The 19,487-nt window shown below is 39.9% G+C and overlaps 1 protein-coding gene across 1 annotated transcript in view; it reads left to right on the top strand.

Moving 5' to 3' along the window:
* Window positions 1-218: 218 nt before the first annotated feature.
* LOC113016060 (collagen alpha-1(XVIII) chain-like) overlaps window positions 219-19,487 on the top strand; it is a 55,340-nt gene continuing 36,071 nt past the window's right edge. Inside the window, exon 1 of the mRNA XM_026158557.1 lies at window positions 219-478. Coding sequence (XP_026014342.1) covers window positions 403-478 — 76 coding nt within the window. The 5' untranslated portion in view covers window positions 219-402. The remainder of the gene's footprint in view (window positions 479-19,487) is intronic.

Genomic DNA, 19,487 nt, shown 5'->3' with positions numbered 1-19,487 from the left:
GTTTGCGTTTTGTTGCATAAACTGAATGTTTCAAATCTTTTTTTCCCTAAAAGTTGGCTCGTGGTGTGTTTCTTAGCAGTTGCACAGTTCTGAGACATACTGAGAGGTGCTGGTTTTCTCATCCAGTGGTTCTCATCCAGACTTTTACTTTGAAAAGCCCACGGTGGAAGTTGTGCTGTGACTCTCCTCCCGGCTTGAAAGTGTTTTGCATAGTGCTGTGCTGTAAAGGTGCGCTCGTCCTCCTCAGGTATACAGGCGGTGGGTGAAGCTTGTCTCGCGGTTGTGTTTATTTTCCTCCACCAGCTGCTGGAGATGACAGCAACCACACGCCCTCCTCGAAGCGTCTGAAGGGATTTTATTTGCTTTCTGTGTCAGACTCACTAAGTCATAATAACCGCAGGGATGCGTGCACGCGACAGGTGCTGGACCTGCATCCTCGCGCTGCTGGTGGCCGCACAGGCGCAGTCTCAGCAAACTGGTAAATTGATGCATTTATTTTATTTTCTCATACGTGTGTTCAAATACTCCTTTGAGCTTTGCAGAAGCAAAACGTGCTGCAAAAGTACTGTAAAACTTAAAAACCTGAAAATGGTGAGAAATCTCGGAGTTTCTAATAATTGTTAATCTAAAAACGTCCAGTTTTGTAACTTCAACTGTTAATTCTGACTTCATGAACTATTTCTTAGCAATTAGTTCAGTCACGTGACCTGAAAGCTTCGAGTTGGTTTTTTTTTCCAGGCTGGAATGAGATCGTGGTCGGTGTGAATGTCTGGGCTTGTTTATTGGGAATAATGAATAGCTCATCATCTCCTCCGCTGTCAGAGACATGCACTGCTGTCCTGTCTGTAAGAGTGCACCTACTACAGAGGGATGCGATTTCTACAGATTGTGCACGTACCTGTTCTGAAATAAGAATTTCTGGTGCTTTCCTACATTTGAGGACTTTGCATTTATTATACTAGCTTCCTTTGGCACCACATGGGCGTCTATGAGACGCTGGGCCCTGGGGCAGAGACAAATAAAAAGCCCCCTCACCGCTTTGAGATAAGGGACGCTTTATTCTACTGTGGTTGATAGTGTAGCTGTTGTGCATTCAGAAAGGTCGACCTGAAGCTAAAGCGGTCAGTTACGGACCTCTAGACTCTGTTTCCAGGCTTTAGAAAATATGTGACGGCCGGACGTCGGCCAGCCATAACTTTTATACTGTCTGACGATAAATGTCAGCGCTGACTCATTTTCAGAATGGTCCCATGATTATTTTCTGTCACATACATGCTGCTCCAATGGTGATACTCTAAACGTGGCCATAGCTGAGCCAGAGTATGTTTCTTCAAAAGCTTTTTACCTCTTTTGGCTCTCACTGACATTGTTCAGCTCAACCATACAATGATGGCTGTGAGCACAGAAACCCCACCCACCTGTTGTTTAGACCTTCTGTTTGTACGGGACAGCCAATCGGAACAAAGATGGCTTAAAGGAAGTGGAGCTAAACACCTTATTTTAGATTATGGACTCTATTAAAATAATGGATCTGAAAAGTGAAACCAGTACTGAACTACTTTAAACTGGCATTATCTCTAATGGCCAACAGTCTCGTTTCAAAAAGAGGTCTGATTTTTTAGAAGTCTGTGGGGAAAACTGCCTTACGGTTCACTTAATGAAGACCTCAACAGTCAATTTTCTGATGAGTTCATGGCCTCAGGCTCTAGTTTTGAGTCTTATTCAATACAAGCCTAATGTTTATGACATTATAAATTATTTAAAGTAAAAAATAGATAATAATGAGGGTTGTGCTTTAGGCTTGATTTAGACTTTGGCAGTAAACCTATGCCCTGCCTTTTCAACGCTTAAATCTAAACCCCACGCTGTGACCTTCCATGCCAATTGTTGTGTTCTCCGTTGACCTGACGTGTACTTACATTTCTCAAGGTACACCTGAGGAAATGTGGAAGGTTACAGCGTACGATTAAGAGACGCTTCCAGTTGCATCCTTAGTTGTGTTGTAGATTTAGAATGGGATTACTTATGGCTGACAAGCCCTTGATTTTCTGATCCACTCCTTCCTTCAAACCGTAAACCTGGTGATGTCCAATGTTCAGCTTGACTTCACAACAGGATCTCACATATTAGTGTGAGACCTGTCGCCCATAGTCCGAGTTCAGGAGTTGCACCAATGCCCAATAAAAGATGAATAAAGATTAATAATCTAGTAGATTACTGTAATAGCTTTTCATCAGAAAAAGATAGCGTTTAGGTGTTTACTTTTTTTAAAGAAACACAGCCAAGTAACAACCAGGTGCAGCATAACGTCTTCCTCTCGTAAGTTACCCAGGTCCACAGCTTCATGTTGAATCACTTAATCATTATCTTCATCTTCTCCTTGTGCTTGTTTTGCATCTCCAAGAACATGTTGGACCTTTGCCTTCTTATTTTGCACCTCCTTGTAGTCGTTTTAATCCTCACTGTGTTTTTTTTTTTTGTTTGTCTTTTTTGACTTGTTTGAACGATGTGTGAAAACACACATTAACAGTGGCTTCAGTTTGAGGCTCTGACTCACTCATACCCATAGCCATGTCTGTGTGTGTGTGCTGGTGTTTTATACAAATATTACACTTTACAGCTAAGCTCCTCTTTAAGACAAATATTTAAGGAAAGATTACAAGTAGGTTCAAGGGCTGAGGCTATTGCGTGTGTGTGTGTGTGTGTGTGTGTGTGTGTGTGTGTGTGTGTGTGTGTGTGTGTGTGTTGAAGCTGGTGATATGCAGTTTGTTCAGATTTTCCCCTCTTCAGGGCTCATCGTTCCCTCCCAGACACACTTCACCTCGTCTAATTTTACCTGGCTGTGGTTTCCCTCCTCTGCAGGCTACACACACACACACACACACACACACACACACACACACAACATTGTGCTGACATTCAGACATGCCCGCACAATCATGTAGAGACAAAGCACTGTTTATGCAGAAATGCTTCAGCTACCTTCATGGAAGAATCCAGGCCTTTGAACTGAGCATGTAGTTCAGGGGTACAACTATAATTTCTTAGATTTATAATAAATAAAAAAGAAAATTGTAAAAAAAAAATGTGTCCAAAATTCATTAAATTCAATAAAATAAACCCACAATTCTTATTATCGATGAGGATTTTACTATAATAAGTTTCCCCTACTTTGGCAAAAAAAAGACAGGGCTCTTCAGTCAACTTTTAATATTTGAACATGCTTTTTTGTTCTTCATCTGTCTGTTAGTGGCTGGTTAGCTCAGTTGGTTAGAGCGTGGTGCTAATTATGCCAAGGTTCGATCCCCGTACGGGCCATTTCAAGCTTTTGGGGCAGGGATAGCTCAGTAGGTAGAGTTGGCACCCCATGATCAGAAGGTTGGGGGTTCGAATCCACTGAACGGCTGCCCTGAGATACCCCTGAGCAGAGTCCCGTCCTTACACACTGCTTCCCGGTGCGCCTGCTTAGTGGCAGCCCACTGCTTCACCGAGTGAATGGGTCAAATGCAGAGAGAGTAATTTCCCCACGGGGATTAATAAATTATACATTTTTATTATTAGTGAGAAATGACTCAAAGGTGGGATGTGTTATAACAGGGTAACAAACCCAGAACAATGTTTTATAAGATACGTTGTTTTTAAAAATCAGAGAAATTTTTACCATCAACAGAACTAATACACAGTTGCATTTTTTGATCATGCCAACGTAACTAATCCTAAAATCCAGAAACTAGTTGGCATTTTTACAGCAACAGTTCAATAGGCTATGTTGATTTGATTTTTGGTAGTGTACATGAGGTACGCTTTAGATATATTCACGTTACACTTTGGAATTTTTTAATTCTTTTGCTTGTGCCCAAGACGGTGTTTGCCAACAAGTGGTTAAACAGGATTGAGAGATTGTTGGGGACAATTGAACCAGCATTGCTGTCGTGCTGATCACAGTAACTTAATACAGGTGATTATCATCATTATCATCATGTCACTGTTGTGTAGTTCATCTACAGCTTCCTTACAATTACACAACTCTAACAAACACTATATAAAATCCCACTGGCTCTTTGTCAAGGGTATGTCGGCAATACTAACTTTTAGGTTAGTGGCTGAAATGCAAAGGCAAAGGTAATGTGATAGAAATGCAGCAGGTTTCACAGGATTTCTGGGAAAGCAGGTTGCAGAAAAGCAAGTTTACCAAATAAGGAAACTCAAAGAATGAGGATCATGGAGTTATACTTTACTATCTGTATCAATATGAAGGTAAATTCTCCAGAATTTACACCCTCTCGGTTGTCTTTCTCTGAATTTAGCGCCTCCTAAATTTACTGTAGCTGTGTTTATATAGTATATCTTTTCCATCATATACGATCCTACATACAAGAAAAGGGGATAATAAAACCCATGTACCGTGCTGCACTAAATGAATGGCTGTAAACATAACTGTCAGGTGCCTTAGGGTCTAAAGCAGGGGTAATACAGGGGAGCTTATGGGATAATTAGAAAGTTGTTGTTTTTTTCTATCTTCTAAATGTACCACTAGACCAGCCTGTCTGAACCCAAGGCCCATTTCTACCATCAAGACTGTCTGTGTTGCACTTCATGGGAAATTTCTAGTTGATGCCTCGAGCCCATGAAATGCAAGCACAGGTCGAACATTATTGTCTGACTGTGGGAATTCCACACATCTAAATGTTATAGCTGCAGGCCAGGTTGAAGCTCATGTAAGAGTTTACAAGCAAACACTCATTATAACAACATTTTTCACAATTTTCTGGCACTGAATCTTGTTTACTGATATAGAAAATAATTAGCAACGAAGATTTTCTTCCTGTATGGCAGTACAAACGTAACATAAATCAAGATTAAATCATTGTTTGACTCTTATCAGTCGAATTTAGATTTGAGTCAGAGATTTGTTTATGTGAAAACAACAGTTGTGGTTACTGTAAGTCAGTGTGGTATAAATGTGATTTATAAACACACGTCTCACCACTAATGACTGAATGCTGCAGTCAAGTCCTGATAAAGACTCACTGTTTGACTCATCTGTTTCAGATATAATCTGTCATGACATTTAAATTATTCGTATCTAATGGACCCTCATCTGTGGTGCTTTTGAAAAATTCGGAAATTTATTTTTTTACACAATGATCAAACCTTATGACCTGCATGTTTCTGTCATGGGTGTCATTAAGATTTAATCTTATCTTTGATTCACATGTCGTGACTTATCTCATCCAAACCTACGTTGAATTATCTTGACTTGTCTTTATCTACAATATCTTGACTAGTTGTTTAGCTTGGCTTTTCTTAGTCATGTGGCAAATTTCAACACCAACCAAAAGTTGGATGTAGCTTGTTGGGAGCTATGCCCGTCTTTTTTATTCAGCCCATGATCTTGACTGATCTTGCCCATTAGAAAATGATATTTTTGCACCAACAAGGTGATTAATAAAGAGCTCTCAGCTAAAACCTTGGCATATCACAGTTTAGATTAGATTAGATTAGATTAGATTAGATTAGATTAGATAGAACTTTATTAATCCCTCGGGTGGGTTCCTCTGGGAAATTCGATTTCCAAAAAAGCACAGCACCGACAGAAGTTACAGAGTTACAGAATATTATATATATATATATATACACACACACACACACACACATATATATATAAATACAGAGACAATATAAATAAAATATACGAAGGGGATAAATAGAATAAATAGGAATAAAAAATAAAAATACAAGTGAATTGCACATTTCAAGTATTGAGGTCTATTGCACTGTTGACTATTTACAAAAGTATTGCACAAAAGGTATTGCACAGTGAGGTGAAGAGGCACTACAGCTTAGTTGTTCCCCCTTAGCTTAGTTGTTCAGTTGGTGTGTAGTGTGTCCTTAAACAAATTGAGGAAACAAGAGAAGTGTCAGTCATTTCCTTAAGAAACAGAGAAAAGTCCAAAAAAGACCTGACACAGAACCTGAGAGATGCATCTGGACCTTCAGTTGATCCATCTACTGTTCACTGAAGCCTCATCAGAAATGAAAAAGAAACTGTCATCAAAAACCGTGGACCACCTGGAAAGCATGACAATGACCCTAAACACTGTGATTTGATGGATTGGCCTCAACAAGGCAGAAACATCCCAAGAAGGGCTTTGAATGTCCTTCAAGAAGGCCAGAGAACTAATTCTGAAGACTGCTTAGTGAAATGACAAGAAAGCTGCGAAATATTGACCATCAAGCTTGTTTGAATTGTACAAACTCTATTTTTGTCTTATATGTCTTATATGTATTTCACGTTTTCCTAGCAAGATATAAAGAAGAGTTGTTGCACATTTGTTTCTTAGAAACTGCTACAGCTTTGGGGTGATGGAAGCTTAGGTCAGGGTTTGGTTTGTGCACAAACAAACTGTAGATGTTCACACAGCAGGTGGTGCAGCACAAAGAAGCAAATCTTGTGCCATGTTCAAGTCCCAAACACTGGGACACAATCCAAAGCCAGGACCTCCATACATTCACACACTATTTGTGGATGCCTGCTGATTAGATCTTAAAGAGCAGAGCAGGTGAGAGCACTGAGCCACGGCTGAGTGTGCCAGGACCATCATCACCACCTCAAAGCACCAGCACTGCAACTGGGAAAACAAAGCATTCCCCAGTAACACAGAGCGCTTCTGAAGAGCCGCTTCAGATGGCATAGCTGATAGGCTTCACAGAAAGATGGAGGACGGAAAGCAAAACATCCTCTCGTCCGTCAGCCTGAGCTCTCACCTCAGCTGTGTGACATTTACATAACTGACAGCAGGTAGAAAACACCTATTAGTGCCTTTTTTAAAAAGAGCTTTGAAGTTTCAGTGGTTACAGTGTGCAGGTCTAATCATCTCGATGATGTAGCAGAGCTGAAACTGAAACACACAAAAGGACAAAAGGTGTAATCACAGATAAACGTGGGTGGAGAAATTTCCTTGAAGCGATGTGGAGAACAAGGAGTGTCAGGAGTTTGTTTTATGAAGCTGATCTGCTGGAGTTTATTCAGCCTGCAGCTACAACACCTTATTCTCTGCTGGGTCTGACCAAATTCAGGCCAAGAAAACACCAGGATAAGACAAGTTGTTATAGCCTCTTTAAGCTTATTACCACCAGAAGAAACAATGGCTCCTTTACTGGGCTGTATTTATTATGTAGGCATAGTTACTGGTTATATTTCAGAATACAAAATCAGGTTATAGACTAATCCAACTTAGGGTCATGTGAGGGACAGAGTTTATCACAGCCTACATTGTATTATCTGCTTCCCAGCCTTTCTGGGTCTTACTGATATTTGCTCGAGGAAAGCATAAACTAATAAAGTCTGTGTGCTGAACTGCATTTTCCCCACTTTTCAGGTTCAGATTCTTGCATGAATGCTGCTATCGGCCTTCTATATCCTCTTGTTTACATGTTACTGCAGACTTATCAATAAGCCCAAGGTCTTTAGTTGCACAGCTGTGAACAGGAATTGTTCCTGTCAACCTTGAAGTTGGCTGATTATAAAACATTCATCTTTGAACTTTGGTGGAAAAAAGTGTGTAAGTTCCCTGTGTTTCCAGGTGCTTTCTGTTATAACATCACTGCTTTTGCAAGTTGAAGAACTCTGCCTGAAGCTAATATCTCCAGTGCGTAATCGCAGGTTACGCCACCTCTCACACAGAAGCTGCTTGTTTATGACTGAGAGGTCATTAATCATAGTTCTGTGCGCTGGCTCACTCATTGCTGTCAATTTGCTGTCTACAAAGGCATTTTACGGTGAAACATCACTGGGTTTTATGAGTGGTGACTCTCATCATTTTTCTTTTTGTGCATTATAATCTGTCCTGAAAGCGTCAAGAGGAGGAACCACTGTTTCATTTCCAGTGCTTGAAACAATCAGAGGGGGCGGGCCAGCTGCTAACAAAGGCTGCAAGTCTTTTAATTCACAAGGGTTTTAGTGGAAACCACAGCATGACCAGTTGAGGAAAAGCACTTTAGAAACACAATATTGCTGATGCCAGAGTATTTGTCAATGTCTTAAAGCTTTTGTGGAGGGGGTGTGTACAATATATAATGTTAATCTAGACCTAAAAGCACATCCACACCTGACTCCATGCCATAGTCTGTGAGTTTTGTGGTTATTTGGTGGCATTTTAATCATTATTTGGTCTTTTATATGGCTGTTGTTCTTGGATTTTAATAATAATAATGGATTGGATTTATATAGCGCTTTTCGAGAACCTCAAAGCGCTTTACAATTCCACTATTCATTCACTCTCACATTCACACACTGGTGGAGGCAAGCTACAGTTGTAGCCACAGCTGCCCTGGGGCAGACTGACAGAAGCGAGGCTGCCATATCGCGCCATCGGCCCCTCTGGCCAACACCAGTAGGCAAGTAGGGTAAAGTGTCTTGCCCAAGGACACAACGACCAGGACAGAGAGCCCAGGGATCGAACCGGCGACCTTCTGGTTACAGATGCGATTCCCAACCCCCTGAGCCACGGTCGCCCAGTTGGGAAGAATGGTGCGTGGTGGTTAAGCTTAACGCAGGAATGCTTTACAAACATTCAGAGATGGACTTACAAACTTGCTTTACTTCTCTCGGGATAACTTTGTCGGAGATGAAATGCCGGATTGCTAGCGAAGCTCCAAATGCTATCCAGACCACCACAGGCATGCCACAGCCGCTCTATCACGTGATGCATACTGCTCCGACGTGCTAACGTTCTGAGGCGAGTTACGGCGTGTTGCAAGTTTTGTGAGGTGCTTTCGTGATATTTAATGGATCGGATTACATTTTTTATTTTTCTCCGATATCCGATCCAGTAATTTAGGTCAGTATCGGACCGATACCGATACGTAATATCGGATCGGTCCATCTCTAGTAGCAACATTAATAACTGTTATTTAACACGACTCAGCAGCTGAAGTCATTTTCTGATTCTTGTTCATCACTTGTCTGTCCTCCTCTCATGTTGGCTTTGATTAACTTAACTTGCCGTGGCCTGTAAGAAGAATGAAAGTGGGGTTTTAGAGAAGGGTGGAAGTTCTCTTCTGGAAAGGAAAAACACTGTCACAAAACAGAGTAGAGAAAAATAACTGGTTTATCCTGATTACCTTGTAATTGTCTACCAGTAAATCGATCATGTTGGCATCTCAGATGGATAAAACAAGTGGTTTTTAAACTTATTCTTATTCAACTTATTCTTCAGGGACCACCAGTGTACCTGGTTGATGTCTACAAAACACTGTTGGGCATCTGAGCCGATTACTTTAGTTGATGTGAGTGAAACTGGCCTGACATCTTAAAGGCGACACAGAGGAATTATGAAGGATACAGAATGGATGGTTTTCTTGACTAGATTTCTTAAGTTTGTGTATGTTTGGGTTTGATATCCCATGTTGTACTCATGTTGTGCTTTAGGAACACTAGTTCTTATTTCCTCAGCTTTGCTGCCTACACAGTACCAAAACTAGGCCTAAACGCAGTATTTTTGTTGGAGCGGGACGGTGTCTGATGTTCGTATCGTGTATTTGAGAAGCTCCCTTTTGTGCGCCTCAGTGCTTTTGTGCTCTTTGTCATTTTATGACTCAGTGAGAGCGCCACAGCGCTTATGAGGACTGAATTCCAGTATCTGGGTTGCAGGAATTTGAACCTGCAGCACTTGAGGCCTTGGGTTCACGTCCCCTCGAGCTCCTGCTGCAGAGTGTCTGACAGGTGAGACCACAGCGAGGATTTTGGCATGAAGATAATATCGCAGATGTGGGCTGCTAAATCATTTTCTTTTTCTTTTTTTTTTAAACTTTTAATCATTTAGAACGCCGGGTTATTGCTTTTTAATTTTCTCCTGTCAGTCAGCTCATTAGAGGCGTCACTTCTCATTTATTCTTACTGTCTCACATTCAGGAGGAGCCACCAAGCTTGACGCCACGCTGCTTAATGTCTCTTTACCACCTGCTTTCTTTAACAGATCTCCTCAGTTGGGGATTGCCCAAAAAAGGAGTCGACTGTGTTGCCTTCAAGCTCCCGTGCCGCTTCGTGAATCCCAACCGTCTCACCCCCTCTCTTGTTTGTAAATGCCCTGCTCGTGTTCGTGCCAGAAACTCACTTTGACATACCGCAGGGGGGGAGGAGGAGAGAGGAAGAGGCGGGGGGGGGGGGGGGGGGGGGGGTCATGGGTGTTGATTTCTGCTGAGCTTCTGCCAAAGATGCCCTGCAGGGAACTTTCTTTTATTCTGCTCGTTGACTTTGGAAAATTTGAGTTATTTGATAACTGGGAAAAAGCAGCCAGGAGCACAGTGAAATGTTGTTATCAAGATACACGTGTAAGTACAAGTTGATTTCTTAGTTTGTGCATTAGTTTTTCTTGGTACGACTCCAAAAAGCAGGTGGGAGCATTTCTTTTATTTTATTTGGCATCAAGAGCCTCTTTAAAATAATAGCTGCCCGCATTAACGGTGAGTGATGTGCGGGTAAACGCATTCAACTGTAAATTTAAGACAAAATAATAAATTCATTTAAAACTGTGGCACTCCCATCTGTTGCTAGAAATCGAGATATAAATCACATCAGACTAACTGCAGGTTAAATGAATGACCTGTGTCCTGATGGTATTCAAACCTCATTCAGCCCTGGGCGTCCAGGCTGGTGGATTTAGGTCCATAAGTTTATGAACACTTTTTTAAGATTTTGACTCTGTGTACCACCACGGTGGGTTTTTAATTAAACAATCAGTGTGTGACTAAAGTGCAGAGTTGAATCTTCAGTTCAAGAGGTTTAACAGAAGTATTTAGGCATCACAGCTGTTTTTATATACACGCCTCATTTAAAAGTAATTGGACAATTGACTAACAAGCAGTTTCTTGTCTAGTTGAGGTCTGTTCCTTCATTATTTCACAAGATATGAGGCAGGTAAAATACCTGGAGTTGATTCCAGGTGTTGCATTTGGTAGGTGTTCAATGAAATTGTCAATATGGCATCCCAGAGAGATGTTGGTGCAAGTGAAGAAGGGCGTCATCAGACTGAAAATCCCCCAGAAAATCTGATAGAGAGATGGCAGAAACCTTAGGAGAGGCCAAATCAATAATCTGGTACATTGTTAAAAAGACTGAATGCACAGACCAGCTCAGCAACACCAAAATATCTGAAAGAGAACAGAAGATAACCAAAGTAGATGATCACAGAATTATTTCCCTGGTTCAGGAAATCAACTTCACAGCATCTAAACAAGTAGAAAAACTCTCCAGACTTCGACAGTTTGCAAAATTCTAGAAAAAAGTCCTTGGACAGTCAAAACCAGAATTAACTACTTTAACTGCTACTACTAAGATGATGTCCTTCATAGTGCAGTGGAGGAACCTAACAAGCAAAAGATTCACAGTTTGATCCTGGGAGGAAACACAAATCCCTTTGGGATTGCATCTGGGAGGGCATTTGGTGCCAAATCAAGGATGTGGAGCTACCCATTGTGGTGACCCCTTGTGAATAATTGAGCAGCTGAAAGTAGCCCCTCTTTTCTACTACTAAGATAAAATAATTTTGAACGTCTGGAAAATACGGTCCGTGTCTTAATATTGTTGCAATTTCTAAACAGCTAATGGAAAAGTGTAATATAGTGTTAGCCAAAAAGTACAGTTATAACCTTAAGTATATCGGCATCGTAAGAAAGTGAGGAAAAAAATATTTGCACTTTTTGACTCCATACAAGTCAAAAGTGCAAATATTGGTTTTGTTTTATTTTTGTTTTTTTACTTTTCAATGTTTTTAAATAATTAAAGCTGGCGTTCTCAAAATGTGACCCCTGCAGTCCAATTGTAGCCCACCGAAACCATTTTTCTGGTGACGAGATCTTCAAGGAAAAATTAAGATTCAACACTTTTTGCCTGTTACGGTTTCTAAATCAGCAGAGAATGAGAGCAAGTAGGCCATTAACAAATACAGCCAGGGTCACAATACAAAACCTATTTTTAGTGACTTCTAAGTATTAAATTAAATGTTGGTCTTGTTTTTTTACAGTTTGATAATTTTTAATGGTTAGTTGTCAGTTTGTAAATTAACTTCTCACTCTGGCATTACTTCTTGAGTTTATTTGACCAATTTAAAGCCCAGAATGATGGTGATTTGACTCTTTGTGTGATTGTTCTTGCATTTTTAGAAACTACACTGTGTGCGCTTTTGGCAGTCATGCTGAAGCTGCCTCTGGTAATGTATTGTAATATAAAGTATGCAGTTATTAGTACTTATCTGATCTTATTAAAGAAGAACAGAAAGCTTTTAAACTGCTGTAAATGTGACCCCTGCAGCCTCTGTGTTGCTGCCATCTGCTGGGCCAGTCAAGTACTGTCAATTAAAGGACATGACAGAAAGCATGTGGACGTGCTGCAGATGTTGACCTGAAATGAATAAGCAAGAAAAGTTGATTTTCAGAGTAAATCTGATTGTGTTTTACGTATTTCTGGAGTTTAACAGAGAGGAAACAAGACAAAAGGACGAAAGTTAACAAATAAAACAGAGTCAGCAAATTCAGTATTTATTAAATTAAGTGAAATTTAAAGATTTAGAATATTATAACATAGTTCTAATTATTTGCAGTAGACAATTACCTCTTAACGTCCAGAATCTGTTTAACATGAGCTGCAACAAATACACATCACATTACACCTGATGGTAGGACTAACATAATGTAATTGTAGCATATCAAAACTTTAAAAAATCATACAGAAATAACACAATTATCCAATATTGTGGTAGATTTAGAGTGAAGATGCTTTGAATACAAAGATTTGACATGAATGGTTTGGGATGATTTTGTATTTCAGTCAGAGCTTTAGCTTCAGTCTACACACTTTCAGTTTGTGACAGCAATTAAAAAAAATAAAGATAAAGATGAAAATAAAATGACAGGCAGAGAAGGAACTTCAGAGCTGAAATAGTTTTTCTAGCATCTTAAATCCATAATTAAACATTCCTTTGAGATAGAAGATAAGAAAAACTACATATGCTATCTTAGTGTGCACATTTGGTCCCATTAGTGCACTTTACCTCTGCATCAGGACTTACGATTTTGCTATGTTTGTCATAAATTTTGAAAGTGCTGCTTTCCCAATGCTAATATGAAGTTTGAATTAGATGTTGCACCATATTAGAAGTTATATCTCACTGCTCTGATGTGAAATAGACACATTTATCTGTATCTCGGCCTCAGTTTTCTTTCATGGTGTTGCATTTTAATGGATTAAATCTCCATATTTGGAGGCTGACTCACCCTGCAAAGTTCACTCCTGTCACCAGCAGATTTATTCCAGCGTTTATATCTTTGCATCTGCTGCACAGACCACCAACATAAATGGCAACATCATTTGAGCCTCTTCCTCACACATCTCATCTTCCATCTTCGATATTTTGTGTAATAAATAAATGAAATGATCTTGTTGGACCGGGAACTTCGTGCTCTCTCTTTGTAATTGCTGTGTCGTATTTCTATCTGACTGAACTCGCTTCCCACAGTTAACACGGATGACTGTCTCGCTCTTCCCCATCTGCTCTGGTGTAGACCCCCAGTTGTCGACAAAGATGCACCGAAACACTTGATAATGAAGCCTCTGTAGATCTTTTTTTGTTTAAAGTTTGAGCCAAGGTGAGGCTGACATCTTTTCGGGACCTGCTGTTTGGCAAAGCCAGATATGTTTTCAGAAGAGTGAAATTTATTAGGAAGAGTCATGAAACAAAGCAGCGTCTAGTTGGGGCTTGTTGCAGAAGTTTCCTCTCCAAACCTCTCACGTGGTCATGTTTAACCCTCTCAGGCTCAAATTAAGTTTTAGTTGCTAATGCACAACCAAGTCCTTCAGTGGTACTTCTGAGTAAAAAAAAACTCATAAAATATGTATGTGGGGTAATCAAGTTGTTAGTTTTTAACTGTTGCAAATCGGCAACGCCTGCCTTGAGAGGGTTAAGTAACCAGAGTTACCTGAAATAAAAAGAAGAAATACAGTTTTAGGTATTAAGTTTTCTTCTTTCCTCCTCCAGTAATCACCATGGTTGTCATGTGAGCTTTAGGAGGAACATGCTGCTATGATGTGGCAACAGCAGAACCAATGTTACTGGTGCTTCAACATTCAGCTGCAGCTCACTACATATGACTGCACCTCGCTGTAGCTGTATGTGTGGAAGTGTAAATGTAAGCAACAGCTGCCTTCATAATAAAACACAATGCACAAAGGAAGCGTGCCCGAACGCAGTCGTGTATTTACTTACCCTGCTTGTGGCCCTGTGCAGGTCAGAGTCAGCTGACAGCTGACGGTGATGAAAAGTGCTGGGAACGCAGAGGGAGCGTTAGCACGTATGTTTGAGAGCCTGCAGGGGATTTATGGTGATATATGATGGACACGGAGAAAGCGTTGGGGGTTGTGTTATTTGAAAGAAAAAAACTAACCTGATGTTTTTATATTTTTAATTAAAAGAAAAGTATTTTCTTGGTTTTTAGTCAGAACAATGCATCGATGCGTAAATGTGAAAACAATAAATAAAAATGTTATAAAACTCTAGTTCATGAAGTTTATGTAGTTTTTGATTCATTTGTCTGTTATTAAGATGCAAGCTTTAATTCCCTGCTGATGAAAATCAACAGAAACCTCATCAAAGAAAGAGCTTTGTCACAAAAGAGAGACAAAAAAACGCAGACAGGAAGTCTGTAACTGCCTGTAATTACTGTAAAGCTGAAACATGAGTGTTCTTTGTTCACTTGGTTTTTCATTTTTTTATGTTTTAGTCATATTTGTCACTACTGTACTCCTCAGTATGTCTGGCTTCAACCACGATTTTACTAATTTCAGCTGGAAAGAAATTAGTAAACAATGCAAGCAGAACCTTTCTCATATATCCAAAGGGGACTGTGTTTGCAGTTAGAATGTTTTCTGTAGATAATAAATCTCTTTGGCATAAGATCTGCAGCAAAAAGTGCTTCTAGTAATAGAAAATTGAGTTGTAAAAGGTTTTTATAAGCTGGTTTAAACCTGATTTTTTTTTGCTTTTGTTTATCTTATGCTCTTTTTATGAATTCCTCTCCCAAGGTGACACCTGTTGGCAACAACTTTTTATGAAACTCAGTGCTCAAACCGGTGCTTAAAGAATCAAGAACACAAAATTAGTCCAAAAACCTCTCATGTTCAGCTGTTTTTTTATGGCATCACTCTTGGCAGGAAGCAGAGCTTAATCAATGGAAAAAACACAAACTTTGTCCCAAAACCTCTCATGTTTAGCTGTTTCCCACTTTTTCTTTGGTCATTTTAGCCTTTTTGGCCAGGGTGAAGGGAGCATCTGCCATCAAACACGAAGCCAGCCGCATGTAACTTCGACGGTGTTTGCTAGTTTACCTTACATGCATTAATTTAATAACGTGGTTAGCCTAAATCGTGTGTAATTTACGCTGAGGCGTAAATTACACACGATTTAGGCTATCGATTTAGGCTAACAACATTAAGCTACTCATGCAGAGAAGAACGGCGGCTGCTGCCATCATCATCCGTCATCATTTCTGCTACACTGGCAGGGCTAGGGGCCAGGACTTTCCTCTTTGGGTTTTTGGGGGATGTTGCTAACTTCGGTTTGGATAACAGGCAAACCACCCGCAGTAGATGTGCTCGGTGTGAGGTCTCGCAGCAAGCTATCAAATACGGCGCATTTCTCGGCTTTTAACAAAATGCTATACGTTGCCAGGTGTTTCATCAGATTCGAGGTGTTACCTCCTTTGCACACTATCACCTTAAAGCACTTGCTGCAGGCTGCTGAGTTTGCATATTTTGCTGTGAAGTACAGCCAGACTTTTGACCGCTTCGCCTTGAGCATTTTTAATCTGTAGCTCTGCTCTAAAAGAACGTACATACCTGGACCTGCCTACTATCCTTGCAAAGGTAAAATGATTGGCTAGAATCCAAAGTGTATGACAGGAAAAAAAAGCACCGAAATAAAGCACCAAAATGTGCGCTGCTTTTCGGCCTACCGTTTATGTCAGAACCGGTGCCGGTACCCATCCCTAGTAAGGATTTAAAATATATTTATGTATATAACCTGTAGATCTTTAATAAGGGGGATGTAAAGTAAGTTGGCTCAGCTGTTAATATTTTTAAATGGTTTATGTACAAGTAAGTAAAAAAACATCCACAATACGGAAACACATAACTGTAAAGACACAAGTTCATAAATATTGTAAGATAAACAGAAAACCCCAACAATCATATGGCCCCCTATGAAGAAGGGTTTTGGCAACAGTGTCAAGGAAAAAAGTCCTTTAAACAGGAAGAAACCTCCAGCAAAGACACACTGTGGAAGAGAGCTAGAGATCTGATAGCAGTCTGATTGCAAAGTGCTCCAATCGGGTGATACGGTAGTATGAGGTCGTTAAGATAAATGGGGACTGATTATTCAAGACCTTGTATGTGATTTGAAGGATTCCAAATTTGACTCGAAATTTAACAGGGAGCCAATGAAGAGAAGCCAATATGGGAGAATTGAGATTTTGAGCAGAATGAGCGGCACATTAGTTGGTCATTTAACAGCATTTTACAAAGCAGCCTGGTCATGGCTCTTAAATGTCAGTTTTATGGCTTTCCCTGCTGTAAATCTGACATTTAGGATTTTTGGATGGTCAGACTGATAAAATCAGACACTTGGAGACACCAGGTTTTCTTAGATTTTGTTGGCCTAATGATCAATTAATAGCCTTGATTACAGCACCATTAGTTTGGCAGTACAAACAGGAGCCCCTTAATGAGGCGGATTAGCAGATTATAATCTCTTCTGTTGCTGGTCTGCACAGGAAAATAGGAAGATAAAGGAGTTAATGATGCATTAAAGAAAGCAAAGTTTCACCAGAGTAAACTCCAGTGACTCTAATGTTCTTCAGCAGTGTTCTTTAGCAGCAGTTATGTTGCATGAATGCACAAATGATGGGGATACGGCAGCGTGTCATGCAGCGTGGGTGTGGGAGGTCCACCAGCTGGAATGTGTAACAGCTGGTTGTCCGAGTTTGGCAGATGCTGGATGATGAGGGGACTCTGGGCCATGTGGAGGAGGAGGAGGAGGAAGAAGAAGAGGAGGAAAGGGAGGAGGAGGAGTGTTGGTGGAGAGGAATCCTTTTGCCCCAATTGCCCATCTGTGAGAACCTGGAGGGAGTGCTTTTTCCGAGGATTTTTTCCGATGAGGCAATGGAGTCGGTCTCTCGGGAGGGCAGCTGCTGTCTCTCATTCATCCCTCACATTGCTGCTCAGCCTCTCTCCAGCTGCGTTCACGCTGTTTATCCGATTATGTTCCTCCCAAAGCTTCAGAAAGTAGACTTGGTGGTTTAATTTTTGGTTACTGTAGTTACCAAAAATTAAAACAGAGGCATAAATCAGACATCTAAACACACCGAAGCAATCGGCGCCGTGTGACTGAACCTCCCTTGTTTTCCCTTTTCTTCCTGAGAGATGAGATAATTTCTCTTGCTCTGTCACTCACCGTGCCCTTGCTGTTCTCACCATTTTAGCCTGTCAGCTGCTGTGCTCAGTTTTCCCACCTTTTCCCTCCTTTTGTCCCTTTTTCCCATGAAATCATGCAAAGTAGAAGTACAAAGATCTTTTACTTAAAAGTAGAAAAGTTTTTAAAATACTACATGAACAGTATGAATCCTGGAGTGAAATGTTTCCATTGTTATAACTCTGCTGTTACAGTGTGCTGTCCTTGCTTGTACTGTTGCACAGTTTAGTGTACTGATCTGAACCTGGGGGCCACGGGGTAATCTGAGTACCGAGTACTTCTTAACTTTCTCTAGTAGTTGGTTTGGAAATGTAGCTAAATTTTTGTTTGAATAAAAACATGAGAGAAGGAAAAAGTAACACATTCAGAAGTGTATTTTGTATTTTTATGTTGTTTAAAAATCAAAAATATGAGCTAAGCAAAGTAATGAATTACAGAAAACAAAAAATAAATAAATAAATCCTGGGGCAAAATTTTTTTTTTCCCCTTTGTGTGTTTGTTTGCATTAGTAAATCTTAAATTTAAATTTAAAGTAGGAAATAGTGGACACTTGGAAGCTAGAGGGCACCATTGACACCATAAAAAAATATTAATATTACTTTTACTCTTAAGCTGAGTTTTTATTGACTGTTTACTTCCCTTTGTACTCACTTGCTTTGACAAAATCTGTTTGGTAGGATCAACAAGGGTTCAAGACTTTTGAAGATTTCATTTTCATGGGTGACTCAGAGACTCGGAGAAGACTTGAAGATAAACTGTGTTGCTGACATAAAATATACTTCAACTGAAAGGGGTCATTTCTCAGAGCTGTGCTGACTGTAACAATAAAATGAAATGATTTGTGTCCACAAACTTGAGCAGATTACTTTTGCTTTGCCATGAGAGGGACTGAAATGTGCAGAAGCTAGAAAAAAAAGTGTATTTTTGTGTGATTGTGAAGTTTAATGCTCAAACTTATGAGCTAACACTGCCATCTCGTCTTCAATTATTGATTCACTTGTTTATTTTAAAAATTTCAAAACCCAAGGAAACAAAACACTGTCAACTGTCATTATCACTTTAACATGAGGATATCTGCACATCTGTAGTGTCACCAGATATGCTGTCATAAACAATTAAAAAAGGACAAATATGAACAGATTAAAGATATTCACAAAACATAATTTTGGCCTGTTATTTTTATATCTTAACTTAAGCTTCTCTGTAACAAAAACATATTTTTTAAGATTGAAGCAAAAGTTTCTGTAATGATAACTGTTGAGTTATGTACAAGCGCAGTTCCAAAAACGTTGGGACTCAAAAAGCGAAAATGTAAATAAAATCAGAATACAGTGACTTGCAAATCTCATAAATCGAAATTGTATTAACACTAGAGTATAGAAAATATATTAAGACATTTTACTATTTAACCCTTTCATGTATGAATTATGACATCTTTAGGCATGAAAAGATGAATAAAAATACTTAAGAAAAAATCCTGATTGAGGTTGTCATAATTCATGCATGACAGGGTTAAATAACAATAATTTCAATAAAACACATCATACATCTATAGTAGCATTAAACAACCAGTGGGTGGCAGGGTATGGAGTGGACACATCACTGTCCAATGTAGTGGTTTATGTGCAAGTATACCATCAGCACTGACACAAATACAAGAAAACTGACTTTGAATAGCTGTCCACTGTAGTGACCACTATGCGTGAAAGGGTTAAATGAAAATATTTGTTCATATTGTATTCGATGAAAACAACACATCTGAAAAAGGTTGGGCCTTGTTTACCCCTCAGTAGCATACTGCCATCTTTTAACAACAGTCTGTAAACGTCAAGGAGCTGAAGGAGAAGAGCCGACGGACTTTTGGAAGAGGAATGGTGTCATATTTTTCCTCTCATGATGCTCCGAATGGGTACAGATGCCTGACTGGTCTGCACCTGGACTCTTAATCTGTGCTGCTGTAACAGA

The sequence above is a fragment of the Astatotilapia calliptera genome, chromosome 23 (genome assembly GCF_900246225.1).
Source record: "Astatotilapia calliptera chromosome 23, fAstCal1.2, whole genome shotgun sequence".
NCBI lineage: Eukaryota > Metazoa > Chordata > Actinopteri > Cichliformes > Cichlidae > Astatotilapia > Astatotilapia calliptera.
This window is presented reverse-complemented; position numbering and strand designations above follow the sequence as displayed.